The 25,237-nt window shown below is 48.0% G+C and overlaps 1 protein-coding gene and 1 long non-coding RNA gene across 2 annotated transcripts in view; both read left to right on the forward strand.

The window, feature by feature from the left end:
* LOC132580992 (V-set and immunoglobulin domain-containing protein 8-like) overlaps nt 1–5,443 on the forward strand; it is a 42,945-nt gene extending 37,502 nt beyond the window's left edge. The window contains exon 7 of the mRNA XM_060252037.1: nt 4,969–5,443. Within this exon, the coding sequence (XP_060108020.1) occupies nt 4,969–5,443 (475 nt within the window). The remainder of the gene's footprint in view (nt 1–4,968) is intronic.
* A 202-nt stretch (nt 5,444–5,645) lies between these two features.
* On the forward strand, nt 5,646–8,255 carry LOC132588178 (uncharacterized). The gene is made up of 2 exons (XR_009556496.1): nt 5,646–7,154; nt 7,660–8,255. It is a non-coding gene; the product is annotated as an uncharacterized LOC132588178 (long non-coding RNA).
* The last annotated feature ends 16,982 nt before the right edge of the window (nt 8,256–25,237 follow it).

Genomic DNA, 25,237 nt, shown 5'->3' on the forward strand with positions numbered 1-25,237 from the left:
GACCTCCTGGTCCAATATTTTTGAAATTTGGAGGGGGTTTTGAAGAGAGGCACCAGATGATACGCTGCAATTTTGGTGCCTCTACCTCAAAAAATAGCTCCCCCCAGATACCCACAGATCAATTTTCCATTACACCCTATGGGAATTGGTCTCCATAGGGTATAATGGAGTGCCCAGCAGACATTTCCCTCCCCCCTTCTTGTACTTTCTGATAACCCTGAAGTAGAGGGAGGGTCTCCAAACCAGGCACTCAGGGTACTTTTGCCTAGGGCTTTCTTTTTGTAAAAAAAAAAAAGCCTAGTGGGAACTCATACCCCCTGACATCACCATTGCTTCACATAGGGCTTTTTGTAGAAGAAGCCCAGCAGGAACATTTGCATATTAGGCCACACCCCCTGATGCCAAGCCAGCCAGAACTGTGTTTCTGTGCATTCCTGCTCAAAAAAAACCCTGCTTTTGCCCTATCCATTTATTCACAGCTATGCAGGCTGTGCATGCTGGCACCCAGAGCTAAGGCAAGGATGGACATTGCTCCCTCCATGACTAGAGGCAGGTTTTCTATGGCAGGAGCAAACTGGGAGGTAGAAATGGCCCAGAGGCCTTTGCAGCCCTACAAGCTTTCTCTACAAGGCCACTCAGCCTATTCATTCATTCATTCATTCATTCATTAATTCATTCATTCATTCAGGTAATTTATATTCCGCCCATTCCCAAAAATGGGCTCCGGGCAGATAACAACATTCTAAAAACGGTATAAAACCACAGTTAAAAATGAAATCAGTGTAAACAATACAGTCTGAACAATCAGTTTGATGGCGGCTCAATTTGGCACATGTTATATAATTCAGGGCTGGCCAACAGTAGCTCTCCAGATGTTTTTTGCCTACAACTCCCATCAGCCCCAGCCAGCATGGCCAATGGCTGGGGATGATGGGAGTTGTAGGCAAAAAACATCTGGAGAGCTACCGTTGGCCACCCCTGTTATATATACTGAGAGTCTAAACCAGGGCTGGCCAAACTGTGGCTCGGGAGCCACATGTGGCCCTTTCACACATATTGTGTGGCTCTCGAAGGCCCCACTGCTCCGCCAGCCAGCTTGGAAAAGGCATTTGTCTCTGTAAACAATTCCTTCAAGCCAAGACAGCCAGCAACTTGAAGAATGCTTTTACAGTTAAAGTTGTTTTCTTTCCACCTCTCTCTTCCTCCCCCTATCTATTCGCTTTCCTTCCTTCCTGTCTTGTGGCTCTCAAACATCTGATGTTTATATCTTGTGGCTCTCAAACATCTGACGTTTATTCTATGTGGCTCTTACGTCAAGCAAGTTTGGCCACCCCTTGTCTAAACAATGAAATGAAATTCGTATTACAGTGGAGATGGTACCGTAGCATAGTGCCAGCCAATGGAGTAGGATGCCCGCTACCTCAACCAAAGGTCTTAGACCTGGACAGTGGCGGCAGCAGCTATGGGTGTCGCCTAAGTCTGAGCTAAGGAGCCCCTGGGTCACTGGTTCTCAAAAACTAGAGGGGTTTGGCTTGGCTTGCTCCAATGGTCTTCCAAGGCAGTGGCCCATCAGGAAATTTCCCCAGAAGTACATTGACCAATCCACCAAGCTCTACTTTTTCCTGTTGCATAATTGGTTTTCTTTGTCTTGCCCATTCCTACCCACCTCCAGCCCACTTTTTGATGCTTGAACTGTCATGATCAAACCACTTCCTCTCCTCCCAGCCCCTCCCTGAAGACAAGTGGTTTTGAATTCATTCCTTTAAAGTTCCTAAAATAGTGATATATTGCTGAAGCACTGTAACAATAGGGTTTGCAAGTTCTCCCGACGTTCATTTTTTTAAAATGTCAGTCTCTAGCTCATTCCCTTGCAGATACATGGAAAAGGGCATATCTCCACATGGGAGGAGGATCGAGACTTACTTTTTTTCTAATGAAAGCTGGAAATTCAGAGAACCAGCTAACCTTCTTGTTACAGTGCTCTACCAATATATTGATATTTCGGGACCCTTTTTTTAAAAAGGCGGGTGTTGCGGCACCACTGATGGCAACAGCATGTTTCTTTAAAAATCCCTGCATGAGAGAAAATTCACTGAGTCCACAACTGTGAAAATGTAGAGGAAGGTCAATTCCAACACTTGTGAATCAGTTGCCAAGAATGTCAAGCGTAAACTAAGCATGTGAAAAAGCCCCGTCTCTCTTGTCTTTTTGGTTTTCGTCCCTCAATGTCCCAGTTGTCTCCTGATTTTTGCATCTGGCAGGACAATTTGTGTTTTCTCAGTAGTCCTTGAATTGAAACAACCAGTATCCTCTTGGTTTTTAAAGCAACGGAAGACCCGGGTATTACAGGCTAAATTTAACACAGTAAGAGCTCTGCCTTTGAGAACGCACGCATAGCTGGTCTTGAGGACAAAAGGAGATTGAGGAAGAATCGCACTGCTACAGCACCAACCCCAAATCAGACTTTTCCCTGCAGCCACTGTGGCCGGACCTGCCTGTCCCGCATTGGTCTTGTCAGCCACCAGCGAGCCTGCAGCAAACGTGGACTATTGCACCCTTCTTAAATCTTCGTTCGCGAAGCCAAGCCGAGAGAGAGAGAGAGAGAGAGAGAGAGAGAGAGCGAAGAGCAATAGAACTCTCAGCTTCTCGTTGAGCTTTCAGCCTTAGACAGCAGTGGGAGGCTGTTGTGAGACAAATGCGGCTGTCAACTGAGCAACCTTGTCTTTAGTTTCATTTGCAAAATGCTGGAGGATATGACACATACCTGTTTTGGCCCCAGTGTGGATTTTTGCACCTCCCCACTTCTTCCTCCCTCCCACTTCAACGTGTTTATCTATTTAAATATTCCTAGCAAGTATAGGAAGGTTTTTCTCTTCTATTTTCTTTTCAGTGTTTCTGCTAGGGTTGCCAGCAATACTCCCTCGAAGCTGTGTAGTCTTGTGAGCAAAAATTCTAATTTGTGAGCTACTGGCATTCAAGTGGTGAGCTACTGAATAAATTAGTTTGCTCTGGTGCTGTTTTCCCTCAGCGAAGACAAGAATGTGTGAGCTGGAGGCTACAAAACTGTGAGCTAGCTCGCACTGACTCAGCTTAGAGGGAACATTGGTTGCCAGGTCTCTGTTGGGAAATACCTGGAAACACTGGGGGTGGAGCTGGGAGCGGGAAGGGTTTGGGGGGGGGGGGGGGCTCAGCATGGTACAATGCCATAGAGTCCACCCTTCAAAGCAGCCATTTTCTCCAGGGGAGCTGATCTCTGCCAGCTGGAGATCAGTTGTAAAAGCAGGAGATTTCCAGACCCCACCTGGAGGCTGGCAACCCTAGCTTATGCCCTTATGTTGTGTATGCTAGAGCAGATTATGTCCCTATAATGTGGCTTGATTTTTGGATTGTAAAGAAGGATGATGATGATGGCTTATCGTATTTATTCCAAAAGAAGACCATCCTGAATGTGATACAACCATCCCGTAAAATGTTATATGCAGAAAGAATTTATATTACTGGGTGTAATTGTAACTTGTATGCCAATTTAAGATGACCCCCTCTTTTCTTGATGTATTTATTGTATTTGAGTAAATAGTGTAGTTTTTAAGATACATCTTTTTTTTAAAAAAAGCACCTGAAAAAGTCCTAGGCAAAGAAAGGAGTGAAGGTAGAATGGAGCTTTATGATTGTCAGCGCTTGGTACAGCCAGTTTTATTTAGTGTGTTTCTCCCAACCTACAGAATTTCCCCCTCCTCCATCTTACTCTCACACCAGTCCTGTGAGGTAAGTAAATCTGAGGGGAGACTAGGCCATAGTCACCTACTGAGGTTTCTGGCAGAGTGGTGATTTGAATCTGGGTCTCCCAAATCCTGCTCTGACACTCAAACCACGGCACCACACTGGTTCCCAAAATACAGGAACCACTTCATACTGAGTTCTGTTTGCTGTGAATTTTTGTCCATTTGTCCCCTTATCAGGTTTACTGCGCTCAAACTCTACACGCCTGCTTTCACCTCTGGTCTTGAAAACGTCCGCTATTCCTCTAAAACAACAGTAGCAACATCCCCAATGTGCTGACATTACCTGGAAGTAACATCGCATTGGGGACATCATATGGGGGACACTCTGGTTTTGAGGCAAACTCTATGGTTTAAGCCCAATCTAACCGTAGAGTTTGTCCAAAAACCAGAGTGTCCCACACACAACATCCCTGCCAACTGTTGGAATGCCCTCCAAATCCCCCTCCAGATGGGCAAGGGGATCTGGCAATCCTATTTCAGTCCCCCTTCAGGACTACCTTTTTTTCCCATGACCTGTGAGGAGGGACCTATTCCATTTGGCTCTGCCTCCTGTGGCAGCCATTTTGGGATGTCGCTCACAACCCTCAACATTCCAGAGGTGCTCACAGGCACAGAAAGGCTGGAGACCCCTGAGTGTGTCAGACGAGGATCTGGGAAATCCCCGTTCTGCCATGAAAGACTACTGGGCAACCGTAACCAGTCACTCTCTTTCAGCTTAACTTGCTTCAGAGCGTTGTTGTGAGGATAAAATGGATGAAGGGAGAACAATGTTGCTGTAGCCCCCCCCCCACACACACATGGAGAGAAAAGAGGGGCATCAATAAATAAATAAAATGTGGAATTCGCTGACAGAGGATGCAGTGGTAGCCACTAGAATGATCAGTTTTAAAAGGGGATGAGGTAGATTCATGAAGGAGAGGTCTATCGGGGGCTACTAGCCATGGTGACTGAGGGGAACCTCCACATGCAGAGGCCTAAAACTGCTGAATCCCAGAGCCAGGAGGCAACATCAAGGGAAGGCCTTGGCCTCTGTGCCCCGTTGTTGGCCCTCCAGAGGAACTGGTTGGCCACTGTGTGAGGCAGGATGCTGGACTAAATGGACCCTCACTGGTCTGATCCAGCAGGGATCTTCTGATGTTCTTATGCTAACTGGTAATCCTTGTTTTTGTCTTCTTCCCACCCCTAGCGTGGATGCCGAAGCTCCCCCAAGCAGACCAGGTAGCCAGGCCTTCAGCCGAGCAAGCAGCATGCATTCCCTCATCCCCTACCAAACACGGAACGGAGTCCAGTACACTAAAGGCCGCAAGCATATACCCCCCATCGTTCAGGTAAAGATGACCTCTCCCCCTGCCAGTGAATTGAGTCTTATTCTAGCCGCTGACATCCAATCTCCCAATGTTTCCGATCAGAGCGATGAGCTTGACCCTATCTACATCAAAGGGAGGTCGGCCTACGCTCCCGTGAACTCCTCTCCCATCTACACCAAGGGCAGGCAATGCAACAACTCGCCTTCCCCAGCCCAAATCTACACCGACCCGCGCAATTACAACCCTCCTTCGGACTCGGAGAGCACCCAGTGGAACGACAGAAGCACACCCAGATCTTACAACGGCGCAGTGGTCATGATGCGATCGGCGAGCAAGGAAGGGCTTTTGATATGAGCCTCGGGGTGGGTACGGGGGGAGGGCTCTGGGGGAGGGAACGGGAGGAAGGGTGTGTGTGTGGAAATGACTCTGACGTTTGCAGAAGGCTTTGCCGTCTTTCTGCCCTTCAGGTCAGGAAATGAAATTTCAGCCTGTCGGCCAGCGTGGGACATGGTCAATTAATCTATTTATTAGGGAAGTGGCGTATCGGCCTGCAGACCTCCACGGTACCTAAGCAGAGGTGTGGGGGAAAGCAGGGAAGGGTTTCTATGGCAAGCAAGAGCTAGACCTTCTGTCGTTAAGCGAGCAAGGGGGCCTTTTCAACGTTGTTCCATAACTGTATTGGATTTGCTGCTCTATGAGTGGCTGTTGGGTACCGTGTGAATGAAACGATCACATGGGCAAGAGCCAATTGCACTGCTTTTCCTTATGGAATCAGCAGCATCCGCTCCCTGCTGCGGACAAGCCATTTCCATGTGGGCAAAGGAAAGTTTCAAGGGTCCCTGAAGGACCATGGGCAGCAGGGTCTCCTATGAGCACAGTGTGCCAAGTTTGTTATTGTGTGACCATAACTTACTCCCCCTTGGCTCACTCACTACTTCTCTCCGAGGAAATACAATCCCACCGCTGCCACCCATGTTATGGACTCCCTGCTTCATTCACTCGGGTTTGGTTTCCTTTGGATGAGAGAGCACTGACGAGTGAGGGGAATCTCCACATTTAGAGGCACTATGAATCCCAGAGCCAGGAGGCAACATCAGGGGAAGGCCTCGGCCTCTATGCTCAGAAGTTGACCGCCCAGAGGAAATGGTCGAGGCCACTATGTGAGACAAGATGCTGGACTGGATGCACTATTGGTCTGATCCAGCAGGGCTGTTCTTCTTATGATGATTTATGGCATTTTTTGCAATTCTGACTTTATTTACATATATGTGAGTCCTCCGAGAGAGGTTTCTTCAAGACTATTTTGAATCTAAGGCCATGATGCCAAATTCTCTCTCAAAGTGACATCTGATAAGTTACAAGTATAGCACTGATAAATAGCAGGTGTTTTTTTTTTCAACAGATGGTTCTCACAACAAAATAACAAATCAAGATAATAATTAAATGATGTAGAGCATACAGTATTTGATTCACACATTACAAAGTGCTCAGGTCTCACGTATCCTGTCAAGAGACTTTTTGTGGGAGTTTTATGCTTGGAACTTCATGTCCAGTTGCAGACAGGTCTGATTTGGATCACATTTGTGGCCTGTGGGGAGAGAAGGCTGAGGTTTTCTCTCTGTGCTGTTTTCCCATCTTAGAACAGCCCTGGAAGAATCTCTTTTGCCCTGTTGGGGAGACTGAAGTTCCTCCCAAGGGACAAATACTGGGGCCCTGTAGACTGTGGTCCCAATCCAAGTTAGGCCTGCATGCACTCAGCAATTATATTCTGAGCACAGTTTCATAGGGTGGGTCTGCAGGCAATAGCTAGATTCAAGCCCAGTGTGTAAGTTTTTGAGAGTCAAAGTTCTTGTCAGGAACGGAGTTACCTCAGCTCTTATATCCATCCTCCTCTAACTTTCTGACTGGGCTATAAGAGGGATCTCCGTTCCTCTTTGTATCTGGCAAGGGGAGCTTTGACTCTCAAAAGCTTATTCCCCAAAAATCTTGGTGGTCTCTAACGGGCTGCTGGAGTGGAATCTAGCTGTTCTGAGCACAGAATTCATAGAGCACATCTGGTCAATAGGTAGGCTTCCCAAACCCCAGGTCCCAGAGGGGGATCCCCTGGTTTTACAGGCTTCCCCCCTCCCCCAGCCAGCTGGCCGGCGGGGGAAGCCCCGCCCCCAGAGCCATCATGCACCTCTATGAACAATTCCCATAGGGAATTATGGGGAATTGATCCGCGGGTATTGGGGGCTCTGGGGGGGCTGTTTTTTGAGATAGAGGCACCATATTTTCAGTATAGCATCTAGTGCCTCTCCCCCAAATACCTCCCAAGTTTCAAAAGGATTGGACCAGGGGGTCGAATTCTATGAGCACCAAAAGAAGGTGTCCCTATCCTTCATTATTTCCTATGGAAGAAAGGCATTTAAAAAATTGTGCAGTCCCTTTAAATGTGCTGGCCAGAACTCCCTTGGAGTTCCATTATGCTTGTCACACCCTTGCTCTCGGCTCCGCCCCCAATGTCTCCTGGCTCCACCCACAAAGTCCCCAGATATTTCTTAAATTGGACTTGGCAACCCTATCAATAGGACCCATGGGGGACAGGAGGGCTTTGCAATGTGTGAATTGGCCCTGGCCCCTGCGATTGTTCATAACTTGTAGTCCGGGAAGAGCGAATGTGTGTTTCAGATGTGGTCTTGTGCTCTTTGGCCTTCTCTCACCACAAACTGTACATGTATATTATAAAAGGAAGTGTGTCTTCTAAAGAGGCATATATACCTATCTGGAAACAGAAGAAATCCACCGCAGCGATTGCAGACTGTAAACTCTCTGTAGCAAGATCCATTTGTGTACGTGCTCTCTCTGTCTGTACATGATCATAGCCGTTAAACCTTTATCCATTTGCGAGCCCTTTTGATAGCAAATGTTTTTATTTTGAAGCCTTGACAGTCCGGGAGACTGTGTTTATAACTATACCCAAGATTCAGTATTATTTGTCTTCATTTCTCTGTGTGATAAGATTTGTACATGGTTAGTCTCCTGCTATCATTTTAATATGGATAATTTTATTTTTTTTGCCAAGATAGTTGTCTGGAGAGAGAGAAAAAAAAAGATTGTATAGACTGAACAGTATTGGACTTCCAAATATTTTTGTGGTCAAATAAATCTGCTGTTGCCCCTTTAAGACTGTCTCGTGTTTTAGCAAAGGGAGTGAAAACTGGCAGTCCTCTGTCTGTCCAGCACCTCAAAAGCTGGAAACAGTCTAGGCCAGGGGTGTCGAACTCATTTACTATGAGGGCCGGATCTGACATAAATGAAACCTTGTTGGGCCAAGCAATGTCAGGCTGGGCCATGTCGGGCCAGGCCATGCGTGTGCTTATTTAAAAATCGGGTAGTAGAGATATAAACTTTATAAAGGACACTGCCAGAGAATCCAGCTCTAACATCAGGTGTAGAAAGAGAGATTTAAGAGACAACAGAAATTCCGGGAGACATCTGGTTAAAAGAAAAGTGCGCACAAAGGTTGCGAGGGAATCTGTGGTCTTAGAAGACTCCTCTCACAGGACCCCTCCTGCCTTTGTCCGTCCAGCATTTATTGAAAACACAACGTCACAACATTCCACCAATTAATTATCGTACTCTGGTCAGCGTGACCACAAATTACACCTGCGCAGATCTCCCAACTAGCATGTTTTCTCTGATAACACTAACAAGCTTGCATGAGTTACAATCTGTGGCGCAGTTTAAATTTATCTGCTGTTCAACCTGCATTCCTACAGGACACAAACACAATTAAAGATTTTTTTAAAAAACAACCTTAAAACATGCTTAAAACATTAGCACTCTTTGGTCTTAAAGGTGCTTTCTTTGGATTTCTCCCATGGGATCCAGGGAACTGAGCAAACGAAGTTCTGGCTCTTTCCTTCCTTCCCCAGCAGACCAGGAAGGGGAGGTGCTTCAATCCAATAAAAAGAAAAGAGGTTTGGCTCAGTAGCTCTGCTGTGCAACTGAGAGAGCCTGGCAAAGAAAGCTCTCCCTCCTCCCTTTCCTTCCCAAGGGAGGAGCCTCAGCCAATGGAGAAAATAAAGGCTTTGCTCTGTAGCTCCTGTGCAATTGAGAGAGCCTGGCAAAGCAAGCTCTCCCTCCCCCCCTTCCTTCCCAAGGGAGGAGCCTCAGCCAATGGAGAAAATAGAGGCTTTGCTCTGTAGCTCCTGTGCAATTGAGCAAGCCTTGCAAAACAAGCTGTTATGCAGAAGGAAGGGAGAGGGAGGGAGAAGGAAGCAGATGACAGTCAGTTGCTTAGGGGCCTGATAGGAGCCTTCCGGGGGCCTGATTCGACCCCCAGGCCACATGTTTGACACCCCTGGTCTAGACCCCACTCTTATTCATCAGACCCGTACAGAAGCATCTAAAATTGGGCTCTTTTGCCATGAAAACCTGGACCACATCCTATTAGCGCTGAAGGTGTGACAGTACATGTTTTATTTTCCCTGCAAAAAGATAACGTGGATACCTATCTTGAAAAAGACGGATGATTTGATTTCATAATACTATATTTCAAAACCCTAGGTAGTAATGGACAGGGATTTAATTTCTAACTGCTGCTTAATTTCTTAGAAGTTAGAACACAAAACATATTAAGCATCAGTAATTGCTATTTGGGGTTTTGAAATGGGCTATTATGTAACAGTGAAACTATTTGGCCCTCTCTGCAACAGCCTGTTTCAGCTAAAGCAAGGAAGAGTTGTGAGGCCCCTTAAAAAGTAAGGCTGCCAGGACCTCAATGGGAAGAGGGGAATCCCTTTCCCATTTTCCTATTTCCACTGCCATTCCAGAGGCCGGGAGAGGGGGGGAGTCATTGAAAAATTGCTGTTAGCTGTATCACATCACGTCCCTGAAGTGACATCAGTCTGCTCTAGGAATCGCCAGAAACTCTGGTAAAACTATCAGCTGAAAGCAGCCCCCATGTCTCAAGCCAACTGCCTTCTCTGTTTTTCCCCTCTTTTTTTTTTTTTAAACCATGATTAACACAAGGAATTTGCTGCCACGGGAGGTGGTGGCAGCTACAAGCATAGACAGCTTCAAGAGCGGATTGGATAAACAAATGGAGCAAAGGTCCATCAGTGGCTCTTAGCCACAACGTAATTGATGGAACTCTCTGTCTGGGGCAGTGATGCTCTGTATTCTTGGTGCTTGGGAGGGGCAACAGTGGGAGGGCTTCTCGTGTCCTGGCCCCATTAGTGGATCTCCTGATGGCACCTGGAGGTTCTTTTGGCCGCTGTGTTGGACTGGATGGGCCATTGGCCTGACCCAACATGGCTTCTCTTATGTTCTTAACCAACTCTCAGATGCTCTTAGTATTCAGTATCTCTAGAACATGCTCCATTTCCCTCAGAATGTGGTTGGTTGGGTTCTTTATTGTCAAAGTAATATTTTTCTGCACACGCTCTGTTACCCAAATGACCAACACGTGTGTGTCCCCCGTATGTGTCAAGCACACCTGTGCATGTGTATCCTGAGCACTTATTGTTGTGACCTTCAGCCAGGTATATACCAGGGTTCTGGATTTGAGCACCGCTTTGTCTCCAGGAAAAAAACAGACATAGGTGGACTGTTTAATAGTTCTGTAAGAAAATTATAATAGCATAGGATATTAGGAGCGAATACAATATAAAATAAGTGCTCATGAGCACATGCACACGCGCACACACACACACACACACACACACACTAGAACCATGATCTATAAATCCTAACTTCTACAACGACAACTGCAGATTTATACCCCGCCTTTCTCTCTGAATCAGAGACTCAGAGCAGCTTACAATCTCCTATATCAGGGGTTGCCAACGGTAGCTCTCCAGAGGTTTTTTGCCTACAACTCCCATCAGTCTAAGCCAGCATGGCCAATGGCTGGGGCTGATGGGAGTTGCAGGCAAGAAACATCTGGAGAGTAACTGTTGGACGCCCCTGTCCTATATCTTCTCCCCCCACAACAGACACCCTGTGAGGTGGGTGGGGCTGAGAAGGCTCTCACAGCAGCTGCCCTTTCAAGGACAACACCTGTGATAGCTATGGCTAACCCAAGGTCATTCCAGCAGCTGTAAGTGAAGGAGTGGGGAATCAAACCCAGTTCTCCCAGATAAGAGTCTGCACACTTAACCACTACACCAAATTGGGTCTCTACTATCCTCTAACTCAGGGGTAGCCAAACTGCGGCTTGGGAGCCACATGTGGCTCTTTCACACATATTGTGTGGCTCTCAAAGTCCCCGCTGCCCTGTTGGCCAGTTTAAAGAAGACATTTCTCTCTTTAAATCACTTCTCCAAGCCAAGCTAGCGAGTGGCTTGGAGAATGCATTTTAAGTTAAAGTTACTTTCTTTCCACTATTCCCTCACCTTCCCCCCGCCATCTATTTGCCTTCCTTACAGCTCTCAGTCATCTGACGCTAATGTCTTGTGGCTCTCAAACATTTGATGTTGATTCTATGTGGCTCTTACATTAAGCAAGTTTGGCCACCCCTGGTATAACTTATGCAAGCTAGATTCAAGTTTAGTATCACCATAAAGTCCAACTATATTTGGGAGGTATAAGCTTTTGAGAGTCACAACTTCACCATATATCTCAGAAGCTCATCTCCCCAAAATCTTGTTGGTCGGGTCCAGAACCTAGCTGTTCTACTGTAGACCAAGGGAGCCAGCATGGTATAGTTGTTAAGAGTGGCAGACTATTTTGGAGAGCCAGGTTCAATTCTGCCCTCTCCGCATGAAGCCAGCTGGGTGACCTTGGGTCAGTCACAGCTCTCAGAGCACTGTCAGTCCAAATAAATAAGCCTAGTGGCCACCTAAAAGAGTTAGAACTTAATGATGCCGGACAATCTTTGGACCTCTTGGCTATACTACACACAATGCCATATAATAATTGTTAATTATTACAGCAGACCAGCACAGCTACCCTCCGTAGGGTCGCCAAGTCCAATTAGAGAAAAATCTGGGGACTTTGAGGACGGAGCCAGGAGACTTTGAGGGTGGAGCCAGGAGACATTGGGGGTGGAGCCAAGAACAAGGATGTGACAAGCATAATTGAACTCCAAGGGAGTTCTGGCCATCACATTTAAAGGGACAGCACACCTTTTAAAATGCCTTTCTTCCATAGGAAATAATGAAGGATAGGGGCACAATCTTTTGGGGCTCATAGAATTGGACCCTCTGGTCCAATTGTTTTGAAACTTGGGGAGTATTTTGGGGAGAGGCACTAGATGCTATACTAAAAATTTGGTGCCTCTACCTCAAAAAATAGACCCCCCCCAGAGCCCCCAATACCCACGGATGAATTCCCTATTATTCCCTATGGGAATCGTTCTCCATAGGGAATAATAGAGTGCCCAGTAGACATTTCCCTCCCCCCCACGCTTTCTAAAGGGGGGAGGGCCTCCAAACCAGGGAATCCCCTGCCCCCTCCCTCTCTCACACTCACAAATACTTACCAGATCTTCTTCCGGAGAACTCTTGCTGTGAAAACGAAAGCAAAAGAAAGGAAGGGGCTGTTCTCCCAAGCCCTTCCTGCTTCCTGCCCAGCCTTAAAGGGGCATACATTTTACAAACGTCTCAGGAGCTCTATAATAACATGAAGCCTACAGGTATGTTCTCCCACCCCCCACCCCCCGCTTCCCAATTTTTAAAGAGCGGGAGATGAAGCTGCGAAGCCAGGGGTCTCCCGCCAGAGCAGGAGGTTTGGGAAGCCTAACCCTCCGTAACTAACTTTACAAGAAGGAGCAGGAGGATATTGGATTATATTTATTTATTTATTTTTATGACTTCTATCCCGCCCTTCCCAACAAGTGGCTCAGGGCGGCTTACAACACAGGAATCGAACATAGATAAACGTTAAACATAGAGCATTTAAATATTAAACCATTTAAAACATAGAACCATTTAAACATTTAAAACATTTAAAACATTGGGGGCAGCAAACATCCAGTATAACTACGCTCAGTTTCTTGTACCAGCTAGTCATAGGCCAGCCGGAAGAGGGTTGTCTTATAGGCCCTGCGGAACTGGGCGAGGTCCTGCAGGGCCCTCACCTTTTCCGGCAGCTGGTTCCATCAGGAGGGGGCCATAATAGAGAAGGCCCGGTCCCTTGTCGATTTTAAGCGGGCTTCCTTTGGCCCGGGGATATCTAGGAGATTTTGAGTTCCCGATCTCAGTACTCTCTGGGGAACATGCGGGGAGAGACGGTCCTTCAGGTAGGCAGGTCCTAGGCCATATAGGGCTTTAAAGGTAATAACCAGCACCTTGTACCGGACCTGGTAAGCTATCGGCAGCCAGTGCAGGTCCCGGAGCCCTGGCCGGATGTGCTCCCTTCTTGGGAGCCCTAACAACAGCCGGGCAGCGGCATTCTGCACTAGCTGCAGCTTTCGGGTTCGGCACAAAGGCAGAGAGCATTGCAGTAGTCCAACCTCAAGGTGACCGTGGCATGGATCACTGTTGCTAGATCGTCACGTTCCAGGAAGGGGGCCAACTGCCTTGCCCGCCTAAGGTGAAAAAACGCGGACTTGGCAGTGGCTGCTATCTGAGCCTCCATCGTTAAGGAGGGCTCCAATAGTACCCCACCCTTTACTACCCGAAGGAGCCTCAGAGCTGAGAGAGCTCTGACAGAAACTGCCTTTGACAGGAACAGCTGTGAGAATTTGTGACTGACACGAGGTCACCATCAGCAAGTGCATGTGGAGGAGGGGGGGAATCAAACCCGGTTCTCCCAAATAAGAGTCTGTGCACTTAATCACTACATCACACTGGGTCTCAAAGAAGGGGGAGAGGGGAGAGAGGGAGGGGGAAGGGGAGAGAAGAAGTAAACATATGACCTCACCAGTGGATGAAGTGCAAGGAGGTTCAGTGAAAGGAACAAAAGAGATGGTCAGATCGGAGTAGGAACCAGCTTGCAATCTCCTGAATAGGTGCATTGGTCCACAGGGCAACAGTTAAACCTGTTGTGAATTCATCGCAGTATCTGATGGGATCTTTCTGACCTTTGTTGCCACACTATTTCACACGCCAATCTATGGTGACCCCATCAAGAGACTTGCAAGACAAGGGAGACGCAGAGGAGGTTTCCCATTGCCTTCTTCTGCAGAGTCTTCCTTGGTGGACTCCCTTCCAAGTACCGACTCTACTTAGCTTCTGAGATCTGACAAGATCGGGCTATACCATGCCGCTTTTCCTCCAGGAACCCTTAGCCTCAGGGCTGGAATTCTAGCAGGAGCTCCTTTGCATATTAGGCCACACACCCCTGATGTAGCCAATCCTCCAAGAGCTTACAAGGCTCTTTTTTGTAAGCTCTTAGATGATTGGCTACATCAGGGGTGTGTGGCCTAAGATGCAAAGGAGCTCCTGCTAGAATTCCACCCCTGCTTAGCCTAATGAAACAAAGGACATGCATGTCCTTTCTGGTCCACAGACTGAGCTAGCATCTCTATTCTCGAGCTGCTCCATCTTATCTATGGAAAAATTATAACCTTTTCACAGAAACTTATAACTAACATAAATAATCACAAAAAAGGTAGCCAGGATTAGTTATGTGGGACAGACTAACCAGTCTCTGGTCGGGGCCATGAGTTCTCTTGAAATGACGGTGGACCCCAGACTACCAAGACCAGTTTCCCTGAAGGGCACACACAGCTTTGAAGGGTGTAGTGTGTGTTACACCACTGAGTCTAGGAGAAATGGAAGTCCTAGAGTGGTGTAACATCCCCACTAAGCTGCCTCCTCTCCCCTCTTCAGACACCACCCCCAAATCTCCAGGAGTTACCCAAACTGAAGTTGATATTTCACACTATAGAAGATGTTCCAGAAACAGGAAGCTGCCTTCTACTGAATTAAACTATTGGTCTGTCAAGAACCCCGTTAGCCAGAGTGGTAAAGCAGCAGTACTGCAGTACTGTGATCTGAACTCTCTGCTCACGACCTGAGTTCTATCCCAGCGGAAGCTGGTTCAGGTAGCCGGCCCAAGGTTGACTCAACCTTCCATCCTTCCGAGGTCGGTAAAATGAGTACCCAGCTTGTTGGGGGGGAAGTGTAAAAGACTGGGGAAGGCAATGGCAAACCACCCCGTAAAAAGTCTGCCATGAAAACATTGTGAAAGACCCCAGAGTCAGAAACAACTGGTGCTTGCACAGGGGACCTTTCCCATCAAGGTCAGTATTGTCTACTCAGACTGGCAGCGGCTCTCCAGGGTCTCAAGCAGAAGATTTTCACATCACCTCCTGCCTGGTCCTTTTTAACTGAAGATGCCAGGGATTGAACCTGGGACCTTCTGTATGCCAAGCAGATACTCCACCACTGAGCTGGCTGCTGGGGATGAAGGGTTTCATGGAAATGTCAGAATCATCAAGCCACGCCCAGCCCCCCAATGTCCAAAGCTAGTCTCAGTTTTTCCTAGGCCCTATGCCACAGAGAAGAGGGAGCTGAAGCTTTAAGACAGCTTTACTGTGGAGCAACATCTGGAAAGTTTGATAATTTTAAAAGTAAAGTGAAAGTATGGGTTTCAAGAGTGAACAATGACATGACATGTTTTGCCTGTGCACTCTCTCTCTCTCTCTCCCCCCTAACAAAATTTGTGGCAGTGTATTTTTCAGATCTGAAGAAGTGAGCAGTGACTCACACATGCTCATCCGCTGTCACATGTTTATAAAGCTTACAAACTTATATAGAGAGCAACCATTCTCTGGAACCCCTTTGAAGGACCTGCCACTAAGAACATAAGAGAAGCCATGTTGGATCAGGCCAATGGCTCATCCAGTCCAACACTCTGTGTCACACAGTGGCCAATATGTGTGTGTGTGTGTGTGTGTGTATACACACACACACACACATATATATACTGTGGCTAATAGCTCCATATGCTTCTCCAATCCCCGCTTGAAGCTGTCTATGCTTGTGGCCGCCACCATCTCCTGTGTCAGTGAATTCCACATGTTAATCACCCTTTGGGTGAAGAAAGACTTCCTTCTATCAGTTCTAACTTGACTGCTCAGCAATTTACACCCTTCCTTCCTTTCTTTCTTTCTTTCTTTCTTTCTTTCTTTCTTTCTTTCTTTCTTTCTTTCTTTCTTTCTTTCTTTCTTTCTTTCTTTCTTTCTTTCTTTCTTTCTTTCTTTCCTTCCTTCCTTCCTTCCTTCCTTCCTTCCTTCCTTCCTTCTTACTTTCTCTCTTTCTCTCTCTCTCTCTCTCTCTTTCCCTCCCTCCTGGGTCCCATCTCTGCAGTCCAGTGTGATGTAGTAATCAGAGTATCAGAGAAGGATCTGAGAAACCTGGGTTTGATTCTCCAGTCATCCCAGGAAACTTGCTGCGTGACTTTGGTACAGTGTCTGTCTGTCTGTCTCTCTCTCCAGGAAACCTACCTTAAAGGGTTATTATTAGGAAAATAAAACAGAAGAGGGGAGAAGAATGTTGTCAGCTGCTTTGGATCCCCCCCCCCCCTCTTTGGGAGAAACGCAAGGTCTAAATATGTTACAGCACTTTCACACATGAAGATACTACAATTTCAATCCTCTCTGCAAGTGGACTTTGCCATTTCACGCAGCAAAATCCAGCTGCACAGTGCATTGAAAACACACTATTTCGTGTATGTGAAAGCACTAGTTGTCTTGAACAGTGCATCTTTTTCATGCCCATTCTGCATCATTGCCTCCCGCCAGCAGGACTGGGGCCACACACAAACCTGGGTACCATCATCACAACACAGAGTGAATCATAGTCTGTTATAGAGGAGGTGCCAGGACGAGGCACTGCCATTTCTGCTGGGTAGCCCTGCATTCCCTGTACCAGGGCAATGCCACCCATTACCTTAAGAGAAGTCAGCCAACACACAGGGTAGAGCATTCCCTCTTATAAAAACCAGGGTAAGCCACAAAGGAGGGAAACTTCTCTGCTTTGACGTATCTTTAGGTATGAAGCCGCATACTTGTGGCAAGAAGTGGCAACTTTTGGTTGGTGAAGCATGCACACCCTCACATTTTTTTAGGATCAGCTTTGCTTAGGCTACGTTAACCATGCAAAACGACCTCACCTGCAATTCAGGGAAACAAGTGTGCCCTTTTCTGAAAGCCTAATCACCCAGGCACTGCTTGCTTGGCAGAGCAAAAAAAAAGAATGTTGACTGTCTTGTCATAAAAGGAAGAGACCAAGTTGGCAGCCAAGACGCCCTTGGTTCGTGCACTCACTCGGTGGTAAGGCGGCATACTGTTAAGCCTCAATACACACCGAGTTGCCCTTCGATGATGCAGATACTGGCCTACCTTACAGGGCTGTTGTAATGCTTGTATTCATGCAAGTCTTTCCTAATGTCTTCATCAATAGGAGGGTAAAGATACTTTAGAAGCAGCGACAGAAAGCAGGCTGCCAAATCTCTGAGGATCTCTGCCACTTTGTTAGCGACCAGCAAATAAGGACATAGGAGAAGCCATGTTGTATCAAGCCAATGGCCCATCCATTTCAGCACTCTGTGTCACACAGTGGCCAAAAAACCAGGTGCCATCAGGAGGTCCACCAGCGGGGCCAGAACTCCAGAAGCTCTCCCACTGTTGCCCCCCAAGCACCAAGAATATAGAGAATCTCTGCTCAAAACAAAGGGTTTCCTCTATATACCTTGTGGCTGATAGACACGGATGGACCGCTGTTCCATATGTTTATCCAGCCCCTTCTTGAAGTGGAGACTGGTGTAATTCTGGGAGCAGTCCAGCTCCACCTGGAGGTTGAGTGGGGGAAAGGCTGGAGTTTTTGTCTCCAGCGCATAATTTTGGGGATTAGATGGGCATGAACCCTCAAGTACCTGGCACATCCTGCTATTTCACACACCCTGCAACTAAGTGTATTTTGAACCGTTGATGATATCTTGTAGGGCGCTGATGTTCTTCAGCTCTGTGTTTAAACCCCGACAACAAAACATCCGACTGCCGTGTTGATTCACCAAGCACAGACTAGTCAGAACGGGGCCTGCAGCAAAGTGGGATGGAGATCCTTGAAATGAGACATGTTCCAAGCACGCCTCTCCTTTCATCTGGGAAAACGCTGAAGGGAGGGTCACACACACACACACACCGGACAAGATTCTTAAGAACGGTCGACTGTCAAAGGTTGTCCTTGCCGAGAGCAGACGTGATAAATCACCTCAATTGTCTTTGGGCAGTGCCCACATTAGACTTCTTTGATGTTAGGAACTGGATGAGAATTGGGATGGCTGTGGGAAAACTGAGGAGGCTGCAAAGGCAAAATGGAAGGACAGGGAAGGACAGGCAAAATGGACTGGCCCAGGGTCACCCAGCAGGGAAGGACAGGGAAGGGGAAGCAGAGCTGGGGCAAAGGAGAAAAACTCCCACAGGAAGAGTGGAACGTTTTCTCAGGGCAGCAGTGTGGGGGGAACCACATAGAGGTGCAGAAGTGTGTAGCTGTAATGGTTAGACTAGAGCAGGGGGTGGCCAAACTCGCTTAACGCAAGAGCCGCATCGAATAAATGTCAGATGTTTGAGAGCCGCAAGACACGAATGTCAAGATGTTTGAGAGCCTCAAGACATGAACATCAGATGTTTTGAGAGTAGGCAGGCAGGAAAATAGATGGGGGAGAGGTGGAAAGAAAGCAACTTTAACTTTGAATGCATCCTCCAAGCCGCCAGCTGACTTGGCTTGAAGAAAAAGATTTAAAGAGACAAATGCCTTCTCGTCAGCTGACAGGGCAGTGGGGGCTTCAAGAGCCACACAATATGCGTGAAAGAGCCACACGTGACTCCCGAGCCACAGTTTGGCCACCCCTGGACTAGAGTGTGAGACTAGGATTCATAGAACGGTTCATAGAATCATCTGGGAGATCAGGACTCAAATCTCCAGTCCAGTCTGAAAGCTTGCTGGGTAACCTGGAGCCTGTCACTCTGTCTCTGTCTCACAGGGCTGTTGTCATATGGATAAAGTGGAGGAATGGAGAATTGTGTTGTAAGCCCCTCTGGGTCCCCTGAGGGAGAAAAGTGGGATATAAATTTAATATTTATTCATTTATATCCTGCCTTTCACTCCAACGGAGACCCAAAGCAGTTTACATCATTTGCCTCTCCTCCATTTTATCCTCACAACAACCCTCTGAGGTAGGTGAGGCTGAGAGTGTGTGACTGGCCCAGGAAAGGAGATTGTAAGCCACTCTGAGACTCTTTCAGGTAGTGAAGGGCAGGGTATAAGTCCAATCTCTTCTCTTCAAATGTCCTCTTTTTAGGGAAGATGTCCACTTGTTTTAGTTTCTGTCCTCTTTAGGAATCGTTTAAAAAAACTGTTGAAAATGTCCTCTTTTTGGCTTGGAAGGTTAGGAATATCCCTAGTTAGTAGCAATCATCACAGCTTACATAGTAGGGGGTATTTAAAATGAGATTTAAAATGGCTACTCTGAGGTAGGTGAGGCTGAGAGTCTGTGACTGGCCCAGGGTCACCCAGCAAGCTTCCATGGCAGAGCAGAGATTCAAACTTAGACCGACAATTTAACCACGACATACTGCTGGCTCTCAGTCTAACTACATCACACTTCCTCAGAAACAGAGGAAGGTATGAAATCCTTCCTCATGTGGTATTTGGCCAGACATTTCAGGCGCCACCAATGCAGAAGGGATGAGGAAGCCTTGAGGGAAGCTTGAACTTGTGACCTTGACACAGCCATCTAGGGCAAGGGTGTCAAACTCATTTGTTATGAGGGCCGGATCTTCACCTAGTCAGGCTGGGCCATGTGTGTCATCAAATGTAACGCCAGGTAGGGGAGATATAAACTTTATAAAGAACACAGACAAACACACACATTCAGCCTAATCCACCTCACTGGCTTGTTGAGCCTCAGCCAACAGAAGGAAGAGAAGCTTGGCTCAGTAGCTCTGCTGTGCGATTGAGAGAGCCTGTCAATGCTGCCCCCACTTCCTCCCCAAGGAAGGAGCTTAGCACTGTAGCTCCCCTGCGATTGAGCAAAGCAAGTTGTGATGCAGAAGGAAGCAAGAGAGGGAGAAGGAAGCAGACAACAGTGAGTTGCTCACGGGCCTGATAGGAGCCCTCCAGGGGCCTGATTCGGCCTCTGGGCCACATGTTTGACACCCCTGATCTAGGGGAAGGGGGCTGACGGGAGAAAAATCCTGGAGTCTAGTCTAGGTCAGCGGAGGGGTCCCCTGAAGCCAAATGCCCTTCCGTTTATTTTCCTTATCATGCAGTTCTGGCTGGAGCCACTGGGGGCGCAGGGAAGTCTGTGCACGGTAAAAGGCTCTGTGACTAGCAGGTTAAACTCATCTTCCCACAAGAATGAAGCTCTCTGCCCTCACCAATCATGCTAAGCCCATCAACCAAACCATAAGAACATGAAGAACATAAGAGAAGCCATGTTGGATCAGGCCAACGGCCCATCCAGTCCAACACTCTGTGTCACACAGTGGCAAAAAAATTTATATATGCACACACACTGTGGCTAATAGCCACTGATGGACCTCTGCTCCATATTTTTATCTAAACCCCTCTTGAAGGTGGCTATGCTTGTGGCTGCCACCACCTCCTGTGGCACCTCCATCACTGCATTGAGACAGGCCAGCACGACTGACGGCTGCTATAGTTCCTGCCAGCCTACAAACGTCTCCAGCAGCCTGTCCCTTCCCTCTTTGTGTCCTTGCATGCAGCTCTGAAGTTAACTTTTGGCTGCCCGGCCAGTTCTTGCAAAGCGGTAGTGTGTTGCAGCAAGATAAAATGACCTTTCCCTTTCCCTCTCTTTTCCTTAATTTAGCTCCCCCTTTCCCACACTTTTCTCATTAATTTCTCTCTCCCTCCACCAAATTTTTCCTCCCGTTCCCACCCCCATTTTCAAGTCCTGAAGCTGGTGGCTAATATTTAGGTCTCCTAGCTTTGTTCTCTGATGAGTTATGCCTGCAACAAATGGAATGATATATGGACAAGCCCAGGGCTGGCTCCTAGGGATGCCAGCCTCCAGGTGGGACCTGGGGATCTCCTGGTATTGCAACTCATCTCCATACTACAGAGATCAGTTCTCCTAGAGAAAATGGAAGCTTTGGAGAGTGGACTCTGGCATTATGTAGCTCCACTGGTGTCCCTGTCCTCCCCAGACCCAATCCCCAAAACTCCAGAAGTTCCCAAGTGGGATATAGCAACCTACACTCCCGGTGACCAGGGGGGACCTGGCAACCCTACCAATTCCAGATTTTGGGAGGCCCTGGACAGAGAGTTCCCAGGGACCCCCTCCCCTCCTCTGCACACCACAAGGCTCTGCTCACCTCTTCATTCTTTCCCATCCATCCTCATGTCTCCCACATGCCTGTGTCTCCTTCCCTGCCTCCCTGTCTCCTTCCTGCCTCCCATGGTCACAGTTGTCTGCCCCATCCACAGCCATTTCTCTGGCGGCACCAGGAAGGATGTGCAGCTGGGACCAGAGGTGGTCGAGCACTAGCTAGCAAGTAGGCAGGGAGTTTGGCAGTAACAGAGGGAGGGTGGGAGGCATTTTGCCAGCTTCCCCTTGGATACCAGCAGGAGGTGGGGGATAGGGTTGCCAGGTTCAGGTTGGGAAACTCCTGCAGATTTGGGGGTGGAGTCAGGGAAGGACAATACAATCCCATAGAGTCCACCCTCCAAAGGATCCATTTTCTCCAGGGGAACTGATCTCTGTAGTCTAGAGGTGACCAGTAATTTCAGGTAGGGTTACTATGCTAGCCTCCAGGTGGGGCCTGGAGATCTCCTGCTTTTTCAACTGCTCTCCAGCTGGCAGAGATCAGCTCCTCTGGAGAAAATAGCTGCTTTGAAAGGTGGACTCTCTGGCACTGTACCATGCTGAGGCCCCTCCCCTCCCCAAACCCCGCCCTCTCCCCGATCCACCCCCAAAGTCTCCAGGTATTTTCCAACACAGACCTAACAACCCTAATTTGCCGCCCTGAGCCTGCCTTTGGCGGGGGAGGGCGGGATATAAAAATAAATTATTATTATTATTATTATTATTATTATTATTATTATTATTATTATTATTATTGTTGTTGTTGTTGTTGTTGTTGTTGTTGTTGTTGTTGTTATTATTATTATTATTATTGTTATTTTCAAGGGATCCCCAAGTCCCACCTGGAGGCTGGCATCCCTACTTTGGGTAGGGTTGCCAAGTCCCCCCCAGCCTCTGGTGGGGGACTTGTTTCGCGCGCAAAACATGTGTGGCGCAAAGACGTTACCTGCAAGTGACGTCCTCATGCTGGTGATGTCATGCGCCAGCCGCTCTAGGCGTTTCCGGGAAAACTCTATGGTTTTCCCAGATGCTCTGGCATTTTGGGAGGGAAAACTCTATGGTACCTTTGTGCCATAGAGTTTTCCCTCCCAAATTGCGAGAGCGTCCAGGAAAACCATAGAATTTTCCTGGAAATGCCTAGAGCAGCCAGCTCGCGATGTCGTCAGTGCAATGATGTTACTTACGGATGACATCATCGCACCGGTGATGTCAGTGGAAGTTCCCCCCCGCCGGCCCAGTGTGGGCCGGCAGATTGAGAACTTCCCAGGCGAGAGAACTGTCACCCAGACCCGGGGCTTGGCATTCTTAACTTTGGGGGTTATTATTTTATTCCACTTTCAACTGGAAACATTTTTCTTACTGTAAGCCACCTTGAACCACCAGGAAAGCAGGGAGGGAAGGTAATCTTTTAACAAATAAACACTGAGGGAAACAAAAGGAGAGAGTTGCACATAAGCCAGGCATATTCTGCCAGCAAGCTTAAGACACCCACACGATTAGTAAGTAAAACTGGCCCAGTTAAATCAAGGAGGAAAACCAGCATCATGCTGAGAGGAACTCATGAGCCAAAACCAAACATTCCTGGCCCATAACTGGGCCTGGCCACGTCACGAGGCTGTGGGTGGCGCTTCAAGCGTTCCCAGCCACCCAGCCACCCAAGTAATCTTTGGCCTCTAAGGCCTGGGTGTTATGATACATGGCTTACCAAGCAAACCAGTAAAAATGTGGTCAAGTAGAGGCCAAGGGTTCAACAGCAGAGTTTGGCGAATGGAATGTCAGGGACTCTGCCACAATGGGGTAGGGGTAGAAGAAGATATTGGATTTATATCCCGCCCTCCACTCCGAAGAGTCTCAGAGCGGCTCACAATCTCCTTTACCTTCCTCCCCCACAACAGACATCCTGTGAGGTAGATGAAGATATTGGATTTATATCCCGCCCTCCACTCCGAAGAGTCTCAGAGCGGCTCACAATCTCCTTTACCTTCCTCCCCCACAACAGACACCCTGTGAGGTGGGTGGGGCTGAGAGGGCTCTCACAGCAGCTGCCCTTTCAAGGACAACCCCTGCCGGAGCTATGGCTGACCCAAGGCCATGCTAGCAGGTGCAAGTGGAGGAGTGGGGAATCAAACCCGGTTCTCCCAGATAAGAGTCCGCACACTTAACCACTACACCAAACTGGTGTCCTGCTGTAGAAGTAGAAATGGGCAAGATGAAAGCCAGGGAATGGTGTCTCTCCCTTTTCCCACTATCATGTTGGCACACGAGTGCTTATGTGACAAAAATATCGCCACTCCCTCACACAGCCTGGCAACCCAGAGGATGGCCAGAGGATGCAAGGATAGCCACAGGATAGGGTTGCCAGCCCCCCTCCTCAGCCACCAGGCCCCGCTCCCCATCACCAGTCAGCTGGCTGGTGGCTTACCAGGAGAAAGAAGAAGGCGGCCCAGGCAATGTCACAGAGGAAAAACCAAGCATATGCTTTATTCAGATTGTACATTTGTTCACTGTCACTTGGGACCAGGGCTACTTGAAGGGTTGAAAATGGCAGGGAGTTCTTCTGCCCACAACCGCTCCCTGGAAGGAGGAGGAAGAGGAGGAGGAGAAGAAGAAGATGATGATGTTGATGATGATATTGGATTTGTATCTCGCCCTATACTCTGAGACCGATTTCCCACTCGCCTTACGCCACTCTTAAGCGTCTCTTCTCAGCAGGTCTTCCCTCCGATTTCACACAATCTGCCTCGGGCCTACAGCTAGCATCGGCTTTTTTGTGCTGCAAACAGAAACTGGGACCAATTTCGCACTAGACTTTTAATCCTGGTTTAGCCCTGTCCCCAAGCTGACATTCTATACCAAAATCATAGAATCATAGAGTTGGTTTCTCTGTGTCTCTGATTCTAGTGTAGAATGTCAGTTTGGGGACAGAGTTAAACCAGAGTTAAAGGTCTAGTCCAAAATTGGTCAGATGTTTAAGGTTTCTGTTTGCTGCACGAAAAAGCCGACGCTAGCTGCAGCCCCGGGGCAGATAGTGTGAAATCGGAGGGAAGTTCCGTTGAGGAGTTCGAGAGTGGCGTAAGGTGAGTGGGAAATCGGTCTGAATCTCAGAGTCTCAGAGTGGCTCACAATCTCCTTTTCCTTCATCCCCCACAACAAACACCCTGACGTAGGTGGGGCTGAGAGAGCTCTTAACAGAAGCTGCCCTTTCAAGGACAGCTTTGTGAGAGCTATGACTGACCCAAGGCCATTCCAGCAGGTGCAAGTGGAGGAGTGGGGAATCAAACCCGGTTCTCCCAGATAAGAGCCTGTGCACTTAACCATTACACCAAACTGACTCTCAACTCTGACATATGGCAGCATAATCAGGACACAACGATTCCACCTCTACACAGATGAAGATACCTGGACCGCACCAACACACTGGCCCAGTGGCCCATCAGTATTCTCTCATAGGCAGCAGCTTCCTAGGTCCTCTGGCAGAGAAAGGTCTTTCCCAACACCCGAGATCTTTTAATTGGCCAATAAAGCCGGGAACTACTGCATTTTAATGTGCGTTGCCTAAATTTTTTTTCTCATTCCCACTGAAGAGCACATGATGCTGAGTCAGCTTGTGGGCCTGGCTAGTTCAGCAGTCTCCATCCTGACCGGCAGCCGGGCTCCAGAGTGTGGGGCGGGAAAAGGTGGTTTGGCAAATTCATGGAGGATCGATGCAGGTCTCAGATTCAGCAGGAGCTCACAGGAGCACAGCTCCTAAACTTTTCTAATGGTTCCCCCTCCTCCTCCCCACCTACCTACCTTGTCCATTGAATAGCAGGTGCAGCTGCATAACAATCCCTGGATTAGGAGAGCAGCCAGCCAGCCACCAGGGGCTTTGCCACACCCCCATTA

This window comes from Heteronotia binoei, chromosome 1 (genome assembly GCF_032191835.1).
Source record: "Heteronotia binoei isolate CCM8104 ecotype False Entrance Well chromosome 1, APGP_CSIRO_Hbin_v1, whole genome shotgun sequence".
Lineage (NCBI taxonomy): Eukaryota > Metazoa > Chordata > Lepidosauria > Squamata > Gekkonidae > Heteronotia > Heteronotia binoei.